This window comes from Corella eumyota, chromosome 4 (assembly GCF_963082875.1).
Source record: "Corella eumyota chromosome 4, kaCorEumy4.1, whole genome shotgun sequence".
NCBI classification, from domain to species: domain Eukaryota; kingdom Metazoa; phylum Chordata; class Ascidiacea; order Phlebobranchia; family Corellidae; genus Corella; species Corella eumyota.
Window position 1 is genome coordinate 11,669,418 of NC_137493.1, and position 21,709 is coordinate 11,691,126.

At 26.6% G+C, this 21,709-nt stretch overlaps 3 protein-coding genes across 6 annotated transcripts; all 3 read left to right on the forward strand.

Annotated features, from left to right (window-relative positions):
* The first annotated feature begins 821 nt into the window (after nt 1-821).
* On the forward strand, nt 822-9,317 carry LOC145751057 (importin subunit alpha-4-like). Its single transcript, XM_082567136.1, has 14 exons — nt 822-970; nt 1,891-2,022; nt 2,346-2,481; nt 2,663-2,791; nt 3,000-3,086; nt 3,559-3,655; nt 4,210-4,327; nt 4,901-5,032; nt 5,516-5,644; nt 6,282-6,386; nt 6,649-6,789; nt 7,175-7,265; nt 7,554-7,645; nt 7,998-9,317. The coding sequence occupies exons 1-14, from the start codon at nt 872-874 to the stop codon at nt 8,088-8,090; spliced, it is 1,581 nt and encodes a 526-aa protein (XP_082423262.1). The 5' UTR covers nt 822-871; the 3' UTR covers nt 8,091-9,317.
* A 1,155-nt stretch (nt 9,318-10,472) lies between these two features.
* LOC145750546 (uncharacterized) lies at nt 10,473-14,693 on the forward strand. Of its 2 annotated transcripts, none has more exons than XM_082566605.1 (15): nt 10,473-10,625; nt 10,690-11,046; nt 11,280-11,471; nt 11,600-11,757; nt 11,859-11,973; nt 12,276-12,398; nt 12,478-12,560; nt 12,674-12,875; nt 13,006-13,065; nt 13,181-13,248; nt 13,400-13,463; nt 13,594-13,655; nt 13,746-13,797; nt 14,010-14,086; nt 14,190-14,693. In XM_082566605.1, exons 1-15 carry the CDS (start codon nt 10,583-10,585, stop codon nt 14,253-14,255), a joined length of 1,722 nt encoding a protein of 573 aa, XP_082422731.1. In that variant the 5' UTR covers nt 10,473-10,582; the 3' UTR covers nt 14,256-14,693. The 2 variants fall into 2 exon arrangements, with proteins under 2 accessions (XP_082422731.1, XP_082422730.1); XM_082566604.1 differs by having other exon boundaries at nt 10,477-10,585.
* A 613-nt stretch (nt 14,694-15,306) lies between these two features.
* LOC145750060 (uncharacterized) lies at nt 15,307-21,220 on the forward strand. 3 transcript variants are annotated; one of them, XR_014283662.1, is made up of 6 exons: nt 15,307-15,444; nt 17,928-17,985; nt 18,099-18,147; nt 18,512-18,660; nt 19,668-19,843; nt 20,122-21,220. XR_014283662.1 is itself a non-coding variant. In XM_082565984.1 (5 exons), the coding sequence occupies exons 1-5, from the start codon at nt 15,432-15,434 to the stop codon at nt 19,720-19,722; spliced, it is 324 nt and encodes a 107-aa protein (XP_082422110.1). In that variant the 5' UTR covers nt 15,307-15,431; the 3' UTR covers nt 19,723-21,220. The 3 variants fall into 3 exon arrangements, 1 of the variants encoding a protein (XP_082422110.1); XR_014283663.1 differs by having other exon boundaries at nt 20,266-21,220; XM_082565984.1 differs by having other exon boundaries at nt 19,668-21,220.
* The last annotated feature ends 489 nt before the right edge of the window (nt 21,221-21,709 follow it).

A 21,709-nucleotide genomic window follows, 5' to 3' on the forward strand; every position in this document is an offset into this window, starting at 1 on the left:
AATAGAAATTTGTTTTGGCTTTCAATAGCAAATATCGTTTGTAACAAATTATTTTGAGGATAAACTAATTATGACGTCAACAAGCGTTGGGCTAGTGCGTTTGTAATCTGACATGTTTGGTAAAAAGCTAAGCGTAAAAGATTTTCTAAAGCGTGTAGCACTGTGGCAAACTAGTTTTTCTTTTACTAAATTTTCACAAATTGTTTGTTTGTAATGTAGAAAAATTGAATTGAAGGTCCGTTGGAGATAGGTGGTTATCGCAATTATTGTATTGTCAGCTGTTATCGTCGAATCGTTTCTAGCATAGCACGTGTATTCTAAAAATGGCAGACTAGAATTTCGTCGTCTTAATAAAAACAGTCTGAAAGTACTATACTAATTTATGTATAATATTTATAAGCAAATGGGTTACATTTAATTTGTCACCTGTGACTGGAGATGGCCAGTTGGCTTTAGGTACGTCTGTTCATATTGTCTTTCTAAACGTACAGACAGATAGATAAATAACTGCGTGGTATAGTGGTAAGAACACTTGCTGCACCACACATGAGGTCGTGGGTTCAATCCCCACTAATCTAATGCTGTAGCGCCCTTGAGTATGGAGTAACTGATGTTACTCTATGTTTAAGTCGCGCATTCAACTTTCCCACATCAAGAATAAAGATATATACAAAAAAAAAGCTAACTGACTAATGCTGTAGTTTATAGATTGACAATTTGCGATAGGAGTTTAAATTTTCTAAATAATCTAATTATCAGTTATCAGTGCAACTTTATCTGTATTTTGATTAAATTAACTAATTGTCTTTATGCTAGTTTAGACAAATTATTTTAAAATTAAACATATATACAAAGTAATAAACCCACAACAATGAGTAGCATTCCTGTAAATAATTCTGAGACTGATATTGATAGTAAAACTGAAAATCACAGATTTCGAACATGGAAACACAAAGGTCGAGATGCTGAGGTAAAATTTTTTTTTTTGAATTGATACATGCTTTGACTTATTTTTTTATAATGTTTATTACCCAACAATGTCGGTGTAACTTTATTTAAATACTTTGCTTTATGCTTTGGGTCTTAGGCTTAATTATCAGTGCTACCATGTCTTAAAGTAAAGTTTTATAACAAGCAAGAAGAAAAATTATAAATAAAATTATAAACTGTCAAAATCAACTTGGTACTAGGTCAGAATAACAAACGTTACCTTATGTTTAGGCTGTGAATTAAGCTACCTCATTTTTAGGATTAATATATTTATTATCTCAAAATTTTAAAACTTTGTATTAATAATAACTAGGGATGGGCTAAAATCCAAATTACTCGGATTTGACGAGCCTGAGTATTTTGTCGCAATACTCAGCCGAGTAATCAGTTATGACGTCATTTAAACGCATATAACTGGCTACGAGAATCTTTCCAGCATAATTTTAAAACTGCAAAATTTGCCAAAAACACATATTTATGGATTATAAAGTGTTTAACGTTGGCAAAACTACTTACCGCTGGTAGCAATATCATTTTAAGTCCAAACGAAAATGTAAAAGTCTCAAATTTATTATATATACGTAAAATTTTACTAAAAAAAAGTGTATTTGTTGCGCAATCCATAATGTTCTGTGTTTTTTTTATAATTGTGAACATTATAAAAACCTTTTTTAACTGTAATTATTCTATTTATCGAGAAGTGAAACATATACAAAATAGTTCTTACTTTTAAATGTATTTAAACTTGGGTTGTCCAATTAAGGTATAATTATTTACATGTTAATAATCAAGCTGTCCCTTTTTAAATTAGCGAACTAAGTTTTTTAAACATTTCCATTCTTGTTACTAAATAACTTCGATGCTGTTTTTGTTTGACAACAAAAATAAATAATTTCTTAGACTATGAGAAGGCAAAGAAATGAAATGTCAGTAGAGTTACGAAAGCAAAAGAGAGAAGATCATTTGTTAAAGCGAAGAAACGTTCCAGTTGCCGATGACAGTTTGGATGAATCCGATTCCGAATCAAAAACGGTAAAAAAGAAATTTTCATGTTTGAAAAACTACTTAAAAACACATTTCTTGAGAAATTTACAAAAGGTTAAACTAATGTGATAATTTTCACACGAATTGTTATAATCATAACAAATTAAAAAATTAATTCAGTAAACAGCTGGCTTTAAAAGTTGCAACATTTCTAAAAGCTTATTAATTAACGACATTTCAAAATGATATATATAAAGATCACATGTATACATATAATTGTATATATGTGTCTTCCTGTTAAACAAAATTTTGCATTCTAAAGTACATGTGCTGCTTAAATAATAAAAATAATACAATAAATTTGATATTAGCCATCTTTGCGACTTGACGAGATCGTTGAAAATGCTAAAAGTTCAGATGAGGCAGTTCAGTTAAATGCGGTCCAACAAGCAAGGAAGTTACTATCCAGTGATCGAAACCCACCCATTGACGATCTTATTAGATCTGGTAAAAATGTGATAACTATACTAAATAAAAATAAAATCCTTTTTTACTATAGGCTATAAATTTTATGTTTTTATTTTTTTTTATTTGAAAATTTTTGGGTAAATTTATCATTTCGATTCACATAAACTTAGAAAATATTCCAATTGTGCAAATGTTCATCATAAATAATTCGTTTTTCCAGGTATTTTGCCCATTCTAGTAAAGTGCTTACAGCGTGAGGAATTTGCCTCACTTCAATTTGAAGCAGCTTGGGCTTTAACTAACATTGCTTCAGGCACTTCTGAGCAAACTTCAGCAGTTGTTGATGCAGGTAAACGGAAAACAAGGCTATTTTACTAACATTATAATTACAATGATTTTGTGCTTTAGTCTAACAAACATTTTGTCTACTTTTTTGTGATATTTTAAAGTTGTTTGGTTAAAAAGGTTAAGTTTTATTTTTATTTTTTTTATGTTATCTTTACTTGCATAGTTGCATTGTTTTAGTTTTTTATTGAATTGAAATGCATTTGTATTAGGTGCTGTTCCACTTTTTCTAAAACTGTTGAATTCTGAACATCAAAACGTTTGCGAACAAGCTGTATGGGCACTGGGAAATATTATCGGTTTGTTTATTAAAAACATTTTGTTTTGATTTTACTAAAACTAAAAAAATTTTAAGATTTTGTGTATATATCCATAGTTTATTGGTTTATTGATTATAGAATAAAAGATTGATATGTTTTAAATAATTAAAACTGCTTCAAAAATATTGCGGTTAAAATTTTATTAGTTTTATAACATATTTCAGTAATGTGTTCCCCCTATTATATCAAAGCTTGTCAATAATGTTACATCAAAACTAGTATTGGCAAATTAAATCATAAAGAAATCCTAAATTGCATTGTTTGCCATTTCTGTAGGACAAATATAACAATAAAAAAGATAAATAACAAATAAAATAACATGGACAATGAAAAAACACTTTTATCAACCCTAATGATAATTGTAAACATAATTTTAGGTTTTTTTAATGTTTTTCAAATTTTAGAAGAAATTTGTTTATTTTTTAATTCCAACATTTTTTTTGGTTTTTAGGTGATGGACCAGCATTAAGAGATTATGTGATAGGTCTAGGTGTGGTTACCCCATTGCTTATGTTTATAAACCCAGAGATACCAATCAGTTTTTTAAGGTAAATACAACCATAATACATGTATGTGACCTGCCTAACAGTCCTGTTATTGTATATATATACATATCATTTTTACCAAAGTTTTATAAAAATGGTTAATTAGATAAGGAATCACTCACAATAAACTCACTATTAACAGTTTTATGATAAGCTATTAACTTATCTTACAATGTAAAATAAATTTTTGTCACTTTTTAAAAACTACTGTTAAAAGAAAAAAAAAAATGACATTTCATAAGTGATTTTTTGTAATATAAGTACATCGTTTTATGTTACTCAATAAAATATGTAAAAATTTAGTTTTCGGGCCATATTTTAAACCATAAAACTTAATTACTTTGTTAGTTTCATTGTTTTTAAATTGGTATTAGTTGCTGATTGGCATTATAATTATTCTAATATAACCTATATGGATGTATTTTCTACTAAATTACTTTATATTTAAAATACTGATTAGTTAAAAAGCTCAAAACTTTGGTTTTTGTTAGTAAATATTTGGTAGATTTTTTTAGTTGTAAGTAACTTTTTTTCACCCTATTTACCCTTTTTTTCAGAAATGTCACTTGGGTAATTGTAAACTTGTGTCGAAACAAAGATCCACCTCCTCCAGTGGACACCATTCAAGCGTTACTTCCTGCATTGTGTGAACTTATTCATCACCCAGATATTAATGTAAGTTTTCTTGTTCTGAAAAAAAAATTTTTTTTTGGTATGTATATTTATGTTATTTCATAAAAAAATTGTATATATTGTTTGTTTTGTAAATGTTTAATTTGAAAATATTAAATTCGCTTTAATTTAAATAATAATTTTACTATTTTTTAATAATTAAGTTTTAAGCCATAAAAATGTTGAGTAAATCGTGTTAAATTAGGCTAGTTTACAATTTGTATTTACAACTTATTCATTTGGTTAAAAATGGTTTCATCTAAAATTTTGAGCTGTGAAGTTTATTTGATCTGTTATTAAATTCAAATCTGTTTTCTTTTGTTACATTTAAAAAATGGGAGTACAAAGAAAAATGTTAGTTTGTTAAAATAAAAAATAGTTTAAAATATTTAAGGTATTTTGTGCAACTGCTCTTTTAAAAGAAATTTCAAATTTAAGAATAACTTCTGATAAAAATTCTTTATATTATAATAAAAAAAGGTTGTTGTTGTTTTCTGTTTTTAAAGACATAGTTTTTATTTATATATTTTTTGTATACTTTATACTTTTAAATAATACAAACTGGATTTACTTTAGATTTTAGTTGATACAGTGTGGGCCCTGTCATACCTTACAGATGGGGGAAATGAATTGATCCAAATGGTTATTGATTCTGGGGTTGTTCCCTTTCTTGTCCCTCTTTTAACTCACAATGAAGTGAAAGTACAGGTATATATTTAATTTTATTTGTCAATAATTTAAAAAAATAACCGCTAAGGATAAAAGGCATATCAAAATGAAGTTTTTGGATTGACCCCCAATATTTTAATAGCTCTTTTATTTGTAATGAATATTAGAACATGTTAAATAATTTTTTATTAAAATGCTTAAGTTTGTTCTTGTTATAACGAATGCATTTCAATTAGATTGTATGCTAATTGGAAGTACATTGGTTTTTGCAACTGGTTAGAGTAGTAATGCTTTTAATTCTCTTAAGGTCGTTAAACAAAAGGATAGCCTATAAAAAATGTAAAAAAGGTTATGTCTAGATAAATAAAACGTGTATGCCTTATGGCTGGAATTGGGTAACCCTAATATAAACAGTTAAATTAGCAATTTGAAATTTAAAACAAAATATATTTTTAAAAAATTCAATTTTTTTTTTAATTACCAATTTTTTGGGAGAAATAAATTCATTTTTTTTACATTCAGACGGCAGCGGTCAGAGCTGTTGGAAACATTGTGACAGGAACGGACGATCAGACCCAGGAAGTTCTCAACTGCAACGTTCTTAAACACTTTCCAGCACTTTTGTCTCATCACAAGGAAAAAATCAATAAGGTTTGTTAATTCTGCCCTCATTTAGTATGTACCAACACTGCAGTTGTATTTGCAGCTTGTTCTGCAGGCCTTTTTATTGATTTGCTGCACATTTTTGTCATTAGAAATTTGACAGGTTTTACAGCAATCAATTTCTTATATTTTTATTTTAAATTAAATGCTTGTTTATCTAAAATATTATGTATAACAAATTAATGATTGGGTTTTTACATTTTTATGTAGTTTAATCATGGTGTACAAGTAATTGCCTTTCATATTAACAATCTGGAATTAATGATATTGATTATTCTTCACAAATAGATTGAATGCTTTATCAGACATATTCTTGATCTGTTTAAATATGGAATACCTTAAAATTTAAAATGACTTGTTTATATGACATCTATATATAATGGAACTGCGAAAACTAAAAATGAATTAATAAATGAATTAAATTAATAAATGAATGAATTAATAAATGAATTAATTACTAAAAATGAATTAATGCGGAAAAATATTATTTTAAAGTTGAGACTACATTATGACAGTTAAAATCCTGATTGTAGGACAGGCTACAACTAGTAGCCAAAATGTAATAAACTTTAATAGAAGTTCAAGATTAAAACGCTGAAATCTAAAGCTTTAAATTTTTATCTAGGAAGCAGTTTGGTTTTTATCGAACATTACAGCTGGAAACCAATCCCAAGTTCAAGCTGTTATTGATGCAGGACTTATTCCTCAAATCATCATGCATTTAAACAAGGTGATTGCATTTATTGTTTAATAAAGTTTTTAGTCTTTAGAAAAATAGCATAACTTGTTTTTTGAATTTTTATTTGATTGTATTTTTTTTAGTAAATGTCTTTTTTTATCTAAATGCCAAATCAGTTTTTATTCTTTATGTAAAAAAAAAATTCTTTACTTTACTTTTACCTATGGTTACAACACATTAATATTGTCAAAAAATGGTACACAAAGTAAAATAAAACCAGAACTTACAGTTATTTTGTGTATTTTGACAACAGAGCGACTTCCAAACCCAAAAGGAAGCAGCGTGGGCAATTAGTAACCTCACCATTTCAGGAAACAGCGAGCAGGTCGGTTTTGTCGTCGAAAACGGGGTGATTCCCCCCTTCTGCAACCTTCTAACTGCCAAAGATAATCAGGTAGAACTTTAGTTTTTACTTTTACGTTTTTTTTTTAGTTTTCAATTTCCCTATTTACCAGATTTTATTCATATATATAACATTGTCACCTATTTGTATTGCCAATATCTTATAGAATGCAATAGGTAATGCTGCGTTATATAAATATTTGCTTTTTATAATTATCACTACATTAAACATAGATTTATAGTAATTTGTTTTTTTACATAAATTTTATTATGTCTTTAACTTAATAACACCTATAATACTTTAATACTAAAAAAATAGGCAATAAAAAGAATCGTTTTTAATATTTCGTATTGCTACAAGAACCATTCAAAGACGTTAATTGTTTTATACATGGGTTATTGGTTACATTAATTTTTTTTTTAACTTTTTTTTTTAGGTTGTTCAGGTGGTACTAGATGGAATTAACAATATATTAAAGATGGCTGGAGAAAATGATACGGTGGCAACAATGATAGAAGAATGTGGAGGTAAAAAAAACATTTTTCTATCAATTATTTTACTACATTTGCTTAAGTAGTACAGTACAGTGGCCAAGGTTGCTTGAAACAATGTAAGTTTGGGGTTTGATTCTTGCAGCTTTATTTACAGCATCCTTGAACAGTGTTACAAAAAAAAAATTTATGCCTAATAAAAATGTCATTTGAATAATTTGTTGTTATTAGATTATAACCAACTTACTTTAAATTTATTTTCAGTTGGTTTATTGTTTAATAAGGAATTTAGTATTTTTTAAATGCGTAATGTTTTACAATTAGGATTGGATAAGATCGAAGTTCTGCAAAATCATGAAAATGAAGAAATTTATAAACTTGCTTACGAGATAATAGATCAGTTCTTTTCTGGTGATGTAAGTTAATTTAGAAACTTTTTTTTTAATTTTGTAGGCTTGTTTGTTTTTTTTTTAGTTATCTTTAAAATGTTTACTGCATTTAAATTGCTTTTTGTAACTAATTTAGTTTATTTTTATTTTTGCAATGTTTAGTGTAGTTATTTAAAATGTTACCTATGCCTAATTCTGTATAACTTAAGAATATAATTATCAGCATAACTTAGAGACAATATTTTATATTTAACTGTTTCTTTACATAAAATTTTAACTAAAAATTTAACTCCTTTAATATTAGATACATATATTTTAATCTAAATTTTAAATTTTTTTTTTTAAATTAAATTTTTTTAAAAACTCAAAAATTTTTTAGGCTGAGGGTGAATTGGGACCCGAAGAAAATCCAATGGGATTTCAGTTTGATCCAGTCGCTACTCTGCCCTCCGATGGCCAGTTTAAGTTTTAGTGGGGGCCTTGAACGTGTGTGTGCGCCTGTGTGTGCAGTGCGATGACTTTTAGCCCCACAACAGTCTTGTGTGTGAGTGAGGTGTGATTGTGTGAGGGATGCACAAAATTTAAGATAAAATAAAACGGAAATACTTGAACAATTTCTCGGACAGAAAAAAAGTGCTGCCAATTTTTTTTCTAAAAATTTTTTTTTTTGCAACAAAAATAAGTTAAAATTCTAAAAAAAATCAAATTTGAAATTTGCCAAACAACAAAAACAGAAAAAATTTTCCAAAGTATTTTTGTGCATCCCGAAATTTTGAACAAATGTGTGAGAATCTTGCGTAGCAATTTGACACCGTTCTTAAACCTGCTGAAAATACTCTAAAATTTCAAATAAACAACATTTTAAAATCCACTTTTTTTTGCTACGTGTGTGAATGTTTTGCTTCTTCTTGTTAATATTTATTATGCTTATTTGTTTGCGAAATTTGCTATATTTAAATGTAGCAACAATATTTGGTCGGCTAATTGGTTTAACAATAATCTAAATGGGAGGAAATACAAAAAATAAAAACCTAAAATATGTAAAGTGACTATAAAATCCTGTTACCTAATTATTACAATATATGTACATAAACAAAAATCTGTGTCATTTAAAAAAATTAATGTTATATAACAGAACATGTTAGTCTTACTAATTTAACAAGCGTGTTTTTATATAATTAAAATGTAAATTTTTTTTTGAGTTTTATCAGTGTGTAAACGTGTGCTTTTATTTTCTGAAAATGTAAAGCTTTTTTTGGTTGGTATTAATGTCTAACTACCCTTATAGTGCTTATTCATGTAAAAAAATGTTGTACAGTATCCTTAATGTGAAATTGGCTTGTCGTGTAATGTACTTTGCTATGTATTTTTCCTTCTACGCTACGTAGACTGTTTTTATTTTACGATTTCTTTCTTACCTTTATTTTAGCCCTACCCCAATTGGCCGGTAAATAAATAAGGTAAATTTTCTTTAGTTTTGCCAACTTTTTGTCTGTATTATCGTGTGCAACCATTTTGTCTTGCTGATCAACAACAACAACAAAATGTTAATGGTTTTTGCATGTTTAAATACCCTGTACGGTTTTGGTTGATTTTATTAAGATTTTAGTAACAACTTTTAAATTTAAATATCTAAAAAAATTGGAATTGTTTTTCGAATTTGGCTCACAATAATAAAAATTTTGAATTAGTAAGTTGATTTAGTATATTTTTATTGCAAAAGTTTTAAAAAATTGCCTAGTGGTTATGTATTTTTTTCAGTTTAGTATTTTCTTTTAATATTACTAAATTTGACCATTAAAACCTTTTAAGTCTGTCAGTATTTATTCTTTTACTAGACTTTGTCATTGAACATTGTTGTGAATGTCTATCATAGTGTTCCCCCATGCATTATTAAAATTATTCTTGAGCAGGATTTTATTATCATAGGTCACTGGTATTAATAAATATGATTATAAAAAATTGACAACCTAAAACTTTTCGCATTTATATTTTTTACACATAAAAATATTATAAAGGAAATTATTCAAGTAAACTTTATTTTTAAACATTATTTGTTGATGTAACTCATTGATTTACTTATAACAACAAAATTAAATTTATTATTGCTTAAAATCTTTGATTTTAAAACATCATATTATTATTCTTACTATGGTTTAATTTTGTAACAATGTCAATTATTGTTGACATTGGTTTTGGGCATATTTTTTAAGATTAATAAGTGTTTGTTTATTAAAACTTAAAAATCGATAATATTAAATTTTGAACCTTCAGCAACTGTTTATCATGTTAACGAAAAAAAACAAAAACATGTAAATAGTTAAGTTTGGTTTGTTTATTAAAAGTTATTAAAAATTCAAGGTTAACAAATTTTAAAAAGTTAACTATTTTGATATCGGTGTAGTAAAAACGAAGTATTTTTTCTAAATATATAATTTTTTTAAAATTTAGTTTAATCATAAATGACATTGTATTTGACTTATTTAGTATATATATTAACTTATTATCTATTTGCATAGTTACCTTGAATGTTGATACAAAAATATTTGTAATATTTGCACATCCACATACAGATATAACAAAATAAATAAATGTAGGATGTGAAACAAAATGTGGGATGTAAAATGTGTTTAAATGCAATGTTTATTCTATTGCCAATATTACTGAACACTGTGGGTGGTAAGTTAGGTAAGCAATTAGGACTGAGGCAATCATTTGTAATCTATCTGAATAGCGAAATGTACCTTCCCACACATTACCAACAAATTTGTGTTGCAAGGTTCAATATTACTAATAAATACAGTATATAAACTTTTGTTTGCACAAGTAACATATAGTGAATATTGAGCAAAGTTTTATTTTATACCGCCAAAATTAAGTTGGTTAAAGTGATAACAAGATCATAATAAATGTTATATTTAATTTTATTGCTGGGTATATTTCAACAGCATGCTAGTTTAGTTAATGGTAAATTTTTACATGCAAAATACCTATTGGGTTACATTGGGTATGTGTTTTATAATCTTAAAACAAGTTTGGTAGCAATACTAATTCTTAATTTTATTTATTAGGTACTGGAGAATGGAAAACTCAAAAACGTGGTTTGACATACACTAAAAATGTTTGTCATAAACGTTTATTTAACTCTGGTTTATTATCTTACTGGGACTTGAGGTTAATCACTAACACTAGTCAAACAATTTCCTACATTTCTGACCGTCTATATTCTAGGGCTGATTGTGAAAATCTGAGTAGTCGAGAATCATTCTATTTAACTTCTTGCATGTATATTAATAACAGCTGTGCTGATTTGTCATTTACTATTGATGCTCATATTAGCATTTTACTAAAAGAAGCAAATCTTAGGCTCTGCTATTATGAACGCTATTATTACAGAAATTACTGCAATGAAGCAAGTCTAACTATAGGTAATTAATTTATTTAGCCAGTTAGTCAGGTAAATGTTATTTAAATATTGTCAAATTATTACTTTAAGTACTTTGTATAAATTCCTATGTTTAATTTCCTTAAGTATACAGACCAAGCATAACAAATCCTTTCATGGTTATTAAATGCATTGGTTATTATAGTTACAATCTATTCACCAAAATATAACTTAATAAATAAAAAAAGTTTTTTTAATATTATCTTAATAATGTAGAATGTGCAACAAAACTTAATTACAATGTGCAAGTAAACTCACGGTCAACAAACCATTTGTCAAATGGAACATTTGAATGCTTAAATAATGGAATTTTGTATAATAAAAATGGAACACAACATTTGTTAAATACAACACTATGTCTGGCAAACTCAAGATGGCAGAATCTAGAAGATTTGCTATGCATAAAATGTAAATATTTATTGTTTAAACTACCAAAAATTATTAAAAGTATTAATTAGCTTTTATTTAAAAAATAAAAGCATGTTTTAAAAATTTTTATACAAAATTATGCCTATTACATATAACTTATTTTACAGTTTCTGAAATTGTCATTAAATTACCCAATATCACCAAATCAAATGATCCTACAGAAATAATTTGTAAACTACAAGATATCAACTCAATTTATCTTAACTACCAACTGTTTGTTGACGGAATTATGATTGATGAAACTGGACCAAGAAATACCCAAAACGTTAATAATTACAGTTACTTTCTAATAATTTTTTTTGTTTTTTTGCTACAAATTATTTAATATACTACTTAAAATGGTTAACAAATTCCTTACTTTTATAGATGTCATGGAATATTCCATTTGGACCAACTTTCAACAATAAGAGGGTAACATGCAAAGCAGAAAATGCTACATTTTTATTTTTATCTGAAAGCAGTTCTACTTTAAAGATCTTATGTACGCACATTTTTTTATTAAAATACCACTGAATTATAATTAATTTTATTTAATAAAATAAAGAGTAATTTAAATTTTTTGTTCGTAAACAAAATTGTTATTTCATAATGTAATAGCATAAACATATAAAAGCTATTCCATGTAAATTTAAGTAAAAGTCCTTTGCAACAACTTTTTGGTTTAAAATTGTGATGACTAATGTTTGTACAAGTACAACATGAATAATGTGTTTTTATAATATTTAGAAAAAATATTGTTCTTTTAAGGTTTAAATGATTTATTTTTTAAAAAACTTATTTTAGATCCTCCACAACCAACTCCCATTAAAAATTGTGTTTGGTATGTTGACTTAATTGGAGAATGTGAGATAACATTTCAATCCAACCCTGCAGTTAGTTTAGAAAACATTTCAATGATTAAACAAGGTTTATTTCAATTAATTTTAGTTGACATTAATTGCATATTTATAGTTAAAATTTAATTAATTTTTAAAACTTTTTCTAGACACTGGGCATATGATTCAGCAAAGCAATCTAAATTTGTTCAACACAGAAAATACACACTACATAAAATTTTTAAATAAAAAGGTAAAATGATGTTTTGTTTGTTTTTTTAAAAGAAATGTAAAATTCCAGTGTAGTCATGTAAATTTAATTATAACAAAAATACAGGTCTTAAAAAAAATAGTTTTTTTCTTTAGGTTACTTCTCAGGACCAAGGCCTTTATCACATAACAGTGTTTTCCCCAACATTTAACATAACAACAAATTATGAAATGATGATTAAGATCAACACAATAAGTTACTTATATGAAGTTTACATTCCGGTTGCTATTTTGGGTTCAATTATTTGTTCATTCACATTGTATTTTATTGCAAAAAAACTTATTATAATCTACAAAGGTGGGTGAACTAATGTGTTAAAAAGTTGCATCAGTAAAATATGATGATGTTATTTAATAATTCAGACAAATTATTGAAAAGGCATAAGTGTAAAACACAAAAGAGCATAAATTTATTTTTAATATTGCAGTGCCCCCTCAAAAACCGACGATAAAAAAGAGTACGAAAACGGAACCTAATCAAGAGAGAAGTAAATTTATTTATGTAATATATTGACCCTGTAAACCAATAACAACTAAAGACATTGAATTTAATAAATAAGAGACCTGGCAAATATTAATTAAGTAAACCTTTAATAATTTTAGCTCAAAGGCCCTATGTAGCATATAACCATAAAGCAAGTGAATTTACAACCAACACAATTTCTAAACAGGTATTTTATCTTTTTATTTTGAAGTAATAATAAATGTTATAAGTTTTATATTCTTTATAAAAAACTACTAATGCAAATTTAAATTTGTTAACTAAAGCGGTTATTATTTGATATTAAAAAAATAAATATTGATTCATGTGATATAATTTAGGTTTCAATCATGGCTTTAAGTAACCAAGCTGTCACTTCACAATCACAACCAACATGTTCTTCAGGTAGTTAGATTTTGTTAAAGACAACAATCTTCAAAACACATTAACATAGTTATTTTTTGTTGTTAATGCATGGCTTGTACTGCTCTGTCTGTCGTTTTTTGGATTAAATTTACTGGCTTTCCTTTTTTAGATATACAAAATTATGCAAATTGTAGTGTGGAGGAAAATAGGAATTTGGGCATACCTATAAAGGTTTAAACAGTATATCATTCACTTTGGGCAGCAATAAATATTAAAAATAAATAAATATTAATATAATGACAATAATGTCATACTTTTTAGAAAACAGCTATGCTTCCAAATAAGAATAAACCTCTCCAAAACAACTTGCAAAGTACACATATTTGTTGTGGGATATTTGAATTAATCAGCTTACTTTACAGTCTTATATAGAATCAAAACTTAACATCTAAACATAGAATTTTCCGAACCAAAATAAACTCTTTTTTATTAACTATGCTAATGTGTAGTTACAATTTTGGGTTTTAACATGCCCAGTATACAACTCTGTGTTAAATTTATAACACTCCATAATTATATTTTTAGAAATGCAAGCTCAATTTAATACAAGTGATAGTGGACATTCCCTTAACCAGTACAGTTTTAACAATGATGTACCACCTGTAAGTTTTAATATGTTTTTAAATCATATATGTAAGTTTTATTGGATTAATATATACTATTAGACCAGTAAGCACAACACACTATGTAATTTTTTTGATTTAGACAAACAATGACTATGAGGAAATGTTTGCTAGAAGCAACGACTATGAAAATATGTCTTTTAGGTAAATAAGACTGTTAATAAAAAGGGGCTAAGAAAAATAAAATGCATTCAAAAAAAAACAGTAGCCTAAACAAGCCTGCATAAACAATTAACATCAATTTCTTTGTTTATTTTTCGTTAATTTTGTGTTTACTTTTAAATAAGAACTAGTAATCAAAATTACTAGAAGGCTGAAATGGATCTATTTTAGTATTAATAACAGATAATAATATAAAATTGGCTTTATAGTCATCCTCCTTAAAGTTGCTTTTATGTAAAACATTACTCATTGAAATCAAACTTTTAAAAAATGTCTGTTAATTGCTTAGTTTTATATTGAGCTAACAATGATATTATAAATGTATTATTTACAACATTCTTTAAGGTCTCCAAATGATCAAAAAATTGATTGTTAGAACTATAATTAGCATAATTTTTTTTTATCTAAAAATGTAACTTTCTATTACCTGTTTTAATTATGACTAAAATTTTTAATTAAAAAAAAAAATTATATTTGCTTGTTGTATTATAACTCTTGTTGTTTATTTAAATTTAAAGATTGATATTAAGCATTTTAACTGTAAACAATTGTGTAATATTATATCAATAAAATAAAAACTTGTTAAAATTCAATTTTTGATTGTTATTGTAGTTAAATACTTTTTGTTGATTAAAAATTGCTATGTTGTATTTTAATTTTAAACAAAAGCCTGTTACAATATCAATAAAGTAAATAGGTTAAATTTTAACTTTTTTTTGGGTTTATTATAATTAAATCCATGTATGTTTATTTTATATTAGTTGTTTAAAAGTTTATATATCTTTATTCAATGTGTACATATATTAAATAACAGTATATATAAAGATTTTATTTTATTACCAATAAACGATTTTAAACCTTATTTGTTATCGATTAAATAACTTTTTGAACGTTTACTCCGTTACTAAAAATAGATTAATTGAGGATAAACATACTAACTTTTACGTTTGCTTGCATACCACCATGCGGAAAAATAGTTATTATTGTTTTATTTCAAGCTGTTTTGAAAGATGCTTTATTTTGTTGTTTTTCGATGAAAGGCATTGTTAAATAATGTAATTAAATTTAAACATGTTTTAAAAAACAAAGCTTAAAGTTTAGACTATGTAGTTTGTGCTCAATAATATCTTTAGCTAAACCAAGTTAAGCTACAATCTAAAAGATGCCAGAAGAAAGTAAGTTTGTTGTTTGTAACGTTTAGTTAAATTTGAAAAATGAATTTTAAATTTTTCAATAGTTTAATAGTGTTATAACTTAGAGCGCTAATTAAAGTATGCTCAAATGATTCAAATTGCACTTTTTTACGTTTTTATGTTATCCGTAACAAAACAAAATTAACTGTCAGACTGTGTAGTATGCCGGCAGGGTGATCAAGAAGGTTGCCAGAAGCTTCGGCCAGAAGGTTCGGCCTGCAAAAAACGCGGGGGGTCGGTGACGAAATTGCCCGTAAAATGTCAGTTTAAGACCATATTTTACCTATATTCAAATCAAAATTTGACAAAAAGTATTATACATAAAAAAAATTTAAAAAGTTGTTACGAAAAATGTATATGTTAGTTTTTAGAATATTTATTTTTTTTAAAATTTTTGTTTCACAAATGTATTTTTAAAACGGATTGATGACGGGCGCTTATGGCCTGCACAATTTTTCATCAAACTGCGGAAAGTCCACAGCGTAAAGCCCGCGTTTGATGTTAACGTAAGGCCGTATTTTATCAAAACTGAAAATAAAATTTGACGAAAAGTATAGTATATAAAAAAAATTTAATTGGTTGGCACGATAAATATATATGTTAGTTTTTAAAATATTTATTGTTTTAAAGATTTTTTTCCCAAAAACATATTTTTAAAATAGATTAAAGACGGGCGCTTATGGCTTGCAAAATTTACATTCAACCTGTAAAATCTTCGATCGAACTGCGGGAAGTCTGCGGCATAAAGCCCGCATATACCTTTAACTAAAAATTCAGCTTATACCAGCTTTATATTTTAAATTTGGTGCTAAATAGCAAACCGAAAACTCTTAAACCATTAAAACTAAAAACAAACAAAAAATCCTAAATTTGTTTTATATAAACCAAAATTTAATTTAAAAAAAATACAATTACTTAACAAAAAACAAACTTTATTTACAAAAAAACAACCTTGTTTTAAAAAAAACTAAAACTTAAAATTATATTAAAAAAAAAAAAATACTAATTTACAAATACCAAAATTTGATTTATTGAAAACAATTTTTACATGTTGAAAACTAATGACTTAGGGCAAAATCTTCTCCGTTCCAAATTTAGTTTTTGATATATAAATCATTAAAGGAACAGTTAAACTAAGATAAATCTTAAGTTTTAAAACCACACAAAATTTGTTTATAGATTGTACTTATTGCAAAATTATATTTTAAATATCTGTAAAATATTGTAAATCAGTAAAATTAAAATTTCGCAGCCCAAGAGCGCGTTAAATTTTAAAGGTCTTAAGAACTTGTCTTTAACCCGGTTTAAAATTAGTTTTTGAAACATCAGCCTTAAAAAAATGTTCTTAAAACTAACATATGTCATTAAGGTAACAACAAATTAAAATTTTTACATATGTTATACTTTTTGTCAAATTTTAATTTAAATTTCGATAAAATACGGTCTTACATCAAACGCAGGGATTATGTCGTGGATTCCCGCAGATAGATAAAAATTACGCAGGTCGAAAGTAAATTTTGCAAGCCATAAGCGCCCGTCTTTAATCCGTTTTAAAATTACGTTTTTAAGACAATAATCTTTAAAAAAATAAATATTCTAAAAACTAACATATATATTTATCGTAACTACCAATTAAATTTTTTTTATATAATATACTTTTTGTCAAATTTTATTTTGAAATTTGATGAAATACGGTCTTACGTTGACTTCAAACGCGGGCTTTACGCCGTGGACTTCCCGCAGTTAGATGAAAAATTGTGCAGGCCATAAGCGTCCGTCATCAATCCGTTTTAAAAATACATTTGTGAAACAAAAATTTAAAAAAAAAAAATATTCTAAAAACTAACATATATATTTATCGGAACAACTTATTAAAATTTTTTTATGTATTATACTTTTTGTCAAATTTTGTTTTGAATATCGGTAAAATATGGTCTTAAACTGACATTTTATGCGGCAATTTCGTCACCCACCCCCCGCATTTTTTGCAGGCCGAAGCTTCTCACGGCCGAAACTTCTGGTCCCCATCAAGAACACTTGCTACAACACACATAGGTTGTGGGTTTATTCCCCACTGATCTCATGCTGTAGTACCCTGTAGTAAGGCGCTAAAAACAGTATGAACTCCTGCTAAGCCAGCACTTAATCACCAGTATAGTTATCCGGCAATTAGAATTTATTATTTTCCTAACTGCCACAGGCAACTCGAGACTCGGTCGTAGTAACTGATGTTACTCTATGTTTAAGTCGCGCATTCCACTTTCCCACATCGAGAATAAAGATATATACAAAAAAAAATCTGTCAATAATATTATCTGATTATTTAAAAATTTATCTAATTTTAACGAATTAGACAAAAAATATGTATTAGACAAATTATTTAATAAATTTTAGTTGTAAATTTATTTTTTAAAGCCAAAGGGTACAATAATTTAATGTTAACTTAAATTTTTATTAAATTTAAGGTCAAGGCTATGCAAGAGCATTGCTTGAAAATGTTTTTAAAAAGAAATCCAAAGACAAGTAAAAGTTTTTATAAAAAATAAATTGTTTTATATATATATAAAATTAAAAATAAATAAATTAAATAAAAATTAATGTTTATAATATTATATTATTTATTATTATTTTTCTAGAAATATAATTTCTAAAGAAATAATTCCAAAAAATGAAAATGATAATGTGGTAAGTTTAGAAGTTACGGTTTTTATATTTTAGTTTACAAAAATGGTAAGAACACTTGCTACATTACCATGAGGTTAGGGTTCAATCCTCGCTGCTCTAATGCTGTAGGGCCTTTGAGTAAGGCGCTATAAACAGTATAAAATCCTGCTGAGCCAGTACTAGCAGCATAAATACTGAGCAAATAAAATTGATATAATATTCTGCTAAAGGAAACTCGAGAATGGGTCAAAGTAACTGTTTAGAAAATTATACCCTTATAATATATATACAGCATTTTTTTTTGTTTTATATATTTTTTTTAAGATTTTTTTTATTAAAAGTTTAAATGTTTTTTAATATTTATTAATAAATTTTATTTTTGCAGGTTCATACTCTGGAAAGAAGTTTAACAAAAGACGATCCACTTCTTGAGAGTAACACTTTTAATGGAGAAGGTGAAACAAATAAAACAAAGTGGACACAAGATGAAGTTCAAACCACTTCGGACAACAATGATGATAAAGAAAATAAAGAGTAAGTATTTAAATTTATTTTAAAGTATACTAAGCTTGGTAATATAAATCGTAAAATATCTTGTAGAGTTAATTTATGTTGTTTTTTAGTTTAATAAAAACACAGAGTATACTAAGCTCAGTGTCAAGAAAAAGGAGAGGAAATAAAAACCAGAAAGTAAAGTGGTCAGAAATATTAACATCATCTCAGGAAAATTGTAAATTTTCAGAAAGCAAATATCAGAGCGAAACATTAAGATTAAAAGATCTAGAAAGTGAATGCATTAGGCCTAGTGGTATAAGCCAAACTAAGTTAAACAAAGATGCCCAAAATATTAGCGATACTAAATTTAGTACTATTGAAAATGAGGAAATTGAAAATGACACTGCTGACTCTACAGAACAAAATAACGAGGATTTTGATATTAATGTATCACATAAAATTAATCAAAACATAGACTCTAGTATCCTAGAGAAGGATAGCAGTAAAACAAGTGACTCTACATCTAGTTTTAGGAGAATGTTAGGAAGATTATGGGCAGATGAAAATATAAATTCTGGTTATGGTTCTCAGGAGTCAATTAATGATAGTAGGGAGGAAAATACGTCAAATTTTACAAACTCTTTTTATACATTGTTCAAAGCTAGCTCCGATATAATTAGAAAAGTAAAAGAAGAGCAAAATTCAACAACCAATTTTAGTGACAGGTAATCTTATTTCAGTGTAGTTTAATGCTTTAAATCATAAAATAATTATAAATAATAATTGGAAAATTATACAGATTAGGCAGTTTTTATCTGTTAATTTTATATATATCGTAAAAGGCCAACTTTTCGAACTTTATTTTTTTTTTGAGCGATCGATTGTAATTGTACTATAATAAGTCAACCAATTTAATTTTGGTACGGCAGAAGTCTGTATATACCTTTTATACAGCTTTTGTAAAATTTTCACAATTTTTTTCTTACAGCCACTTTTTATTATGTTTATTTTTAATATATTTTTTTTAAATATTTGTATATATTTAGTTTGGATGTGGATAAAGAAATTATAAACCACCAGAGGAACAACCAAAACAACTAATCTGGAAAAAGTTTAAGTTTCCCGGGTTTAATAAAAAGAAAGAGTCAGATATTGAAGCAAATAAATCAGACAATCTTGAAAATACGACTTCGATTCCTTTGCAAGAAATTAAAACAAACAAGTAAGTTAGTTATTGCGTAATAATAATTTTGTTTAGCTAAAAAAAAATGTTTTGTTTTATAAGTAACTGCCAGTGTGTTGTAGTGGTTGGAATACTATGCTTTAAGGAATTTAATTCCTACTGTATTTATGTTGCATCGCTCTTAAGAAGGGTGCTACAAACGATACCAAGTTAAAAACCAATCGGTGGCTTAATTATGCATCAAATTTAATCATTTAACATCTTAAACTGCTGAAGTTAACTTGGTATAGATTGGGGTATCAAAAATTACTTTATAGGTTTTAAAGTATGAACACCTGCTAAGCCAACACTTAATCAGCAGCATAGTTACCGGGCAACTATAATCTATATAAAAAAAAAAATTAAAAAAAAATTAAAAATCTAAAAATTTGAAAATGAAATTTGCTAAACAACGAAAACAGAAAAAATGTTCCAAAATATTTTTGTGCATCCCGAAATTTTGAACAAATGTGTGAGAATCTTGCGTAGCAATTTGACACCATTCTTAAACCTGCTGAAAAAACTCTAAATTTTCAAATAAACAACACTTTAAAATCCACTTTTTATTGCTACATGTGTGAATGTTTTGCTTCTTCTTGTTAATATTTATTATGCTTACTTGTTTGCGAAATTTGCTATATTTAAATGTAGCAATCATATTTGGTCGGCTAATTGGTTTAACAATAATCTAAATAGGAGGAAAAACAAAAAATAAGGACCTAAAATATGTTAAGGGACTTCTGTAAAATCCTGTTACCTAATTATTACAATATATGTACAAACAAAAACCTGTGTCATTCTAAAAAATTAATGTTATATAACAGAACATGTTAGTCTTACTAATTTAATGTGCATGTTTTTATATAATTAAATTGTAAATTTTTTTTTGAGTTTTATCAGTGTGTAAATGTATGCTTTTATTTTCTGAAAATGTAAAGCTTTTTTTGGTTGGTATTAATGTCTAACTACCCTTATAGTGCTTATTCGTGTATAAAAATGTTGTACAGTATCCTTAATGTGAAATTGGCTTGTCGTGTAATGTACTTTGCTATGTATTTTTCCTTCTACGCTACGTAGACTGTTTTTATTTTATGATTTCTTTCTTACCTTTATTTTAGCCCTACCCAAATTGGCCGGTAAATAAATAAGGTAAATTTTCTTTAGTTTTGCCAACTTTTTGTCTGTATTATCGTGTGCAAACATTTTCGTCTTGCTTATCAACAACAACAACAAAATGTTAATGGTTTTTGCATGTTTAAATACCCTGCACGGTTTTGGTTGATTTTATTAAGATTTTAATAACAACTTTTAAATTTAAATATTCAAAAAAATTGGAAGTTTTTTTCGAATTTGGCTTATAAAAATAAAAATTTTGAATTAGTAAACTGATTTAGTTTATATTTATTGCAAAAGCTTTAAAAAATTGAGTAGTAGTCACTTAGGCTATGTTCTTTAATTTTAATATTTTCTTTTAAACTTTACTGGATTGACCATTAAAACCTTATAGTATGTCAGGATTTATTTAGTTACAAGGTTCAGTCATTGAACATTGTTGTGCATGTCTGACATAGTGTTCACCCATGCATCAATAAAGTTATTGTTGAGCAAGAATTTATTAGCTTGGGTCGTTTGGTATTAATAAATATGATTATGAAAAAAAGACAACCAAAGAGTTACAAATTTATATTTTTTATACATAAAAATATTATACTGCGATTTGTTCCTGTAAAATGTTAATATTGTAAACTTTAAGATTACTAAAAATGGCAAAACTATATTGTTTTGGATTTGAAATCCTTGATTTCGAAACACTTTGTGTATTATTTTTATCATGGGTCGATTCTATAAAATTGTTTACAAAACCTT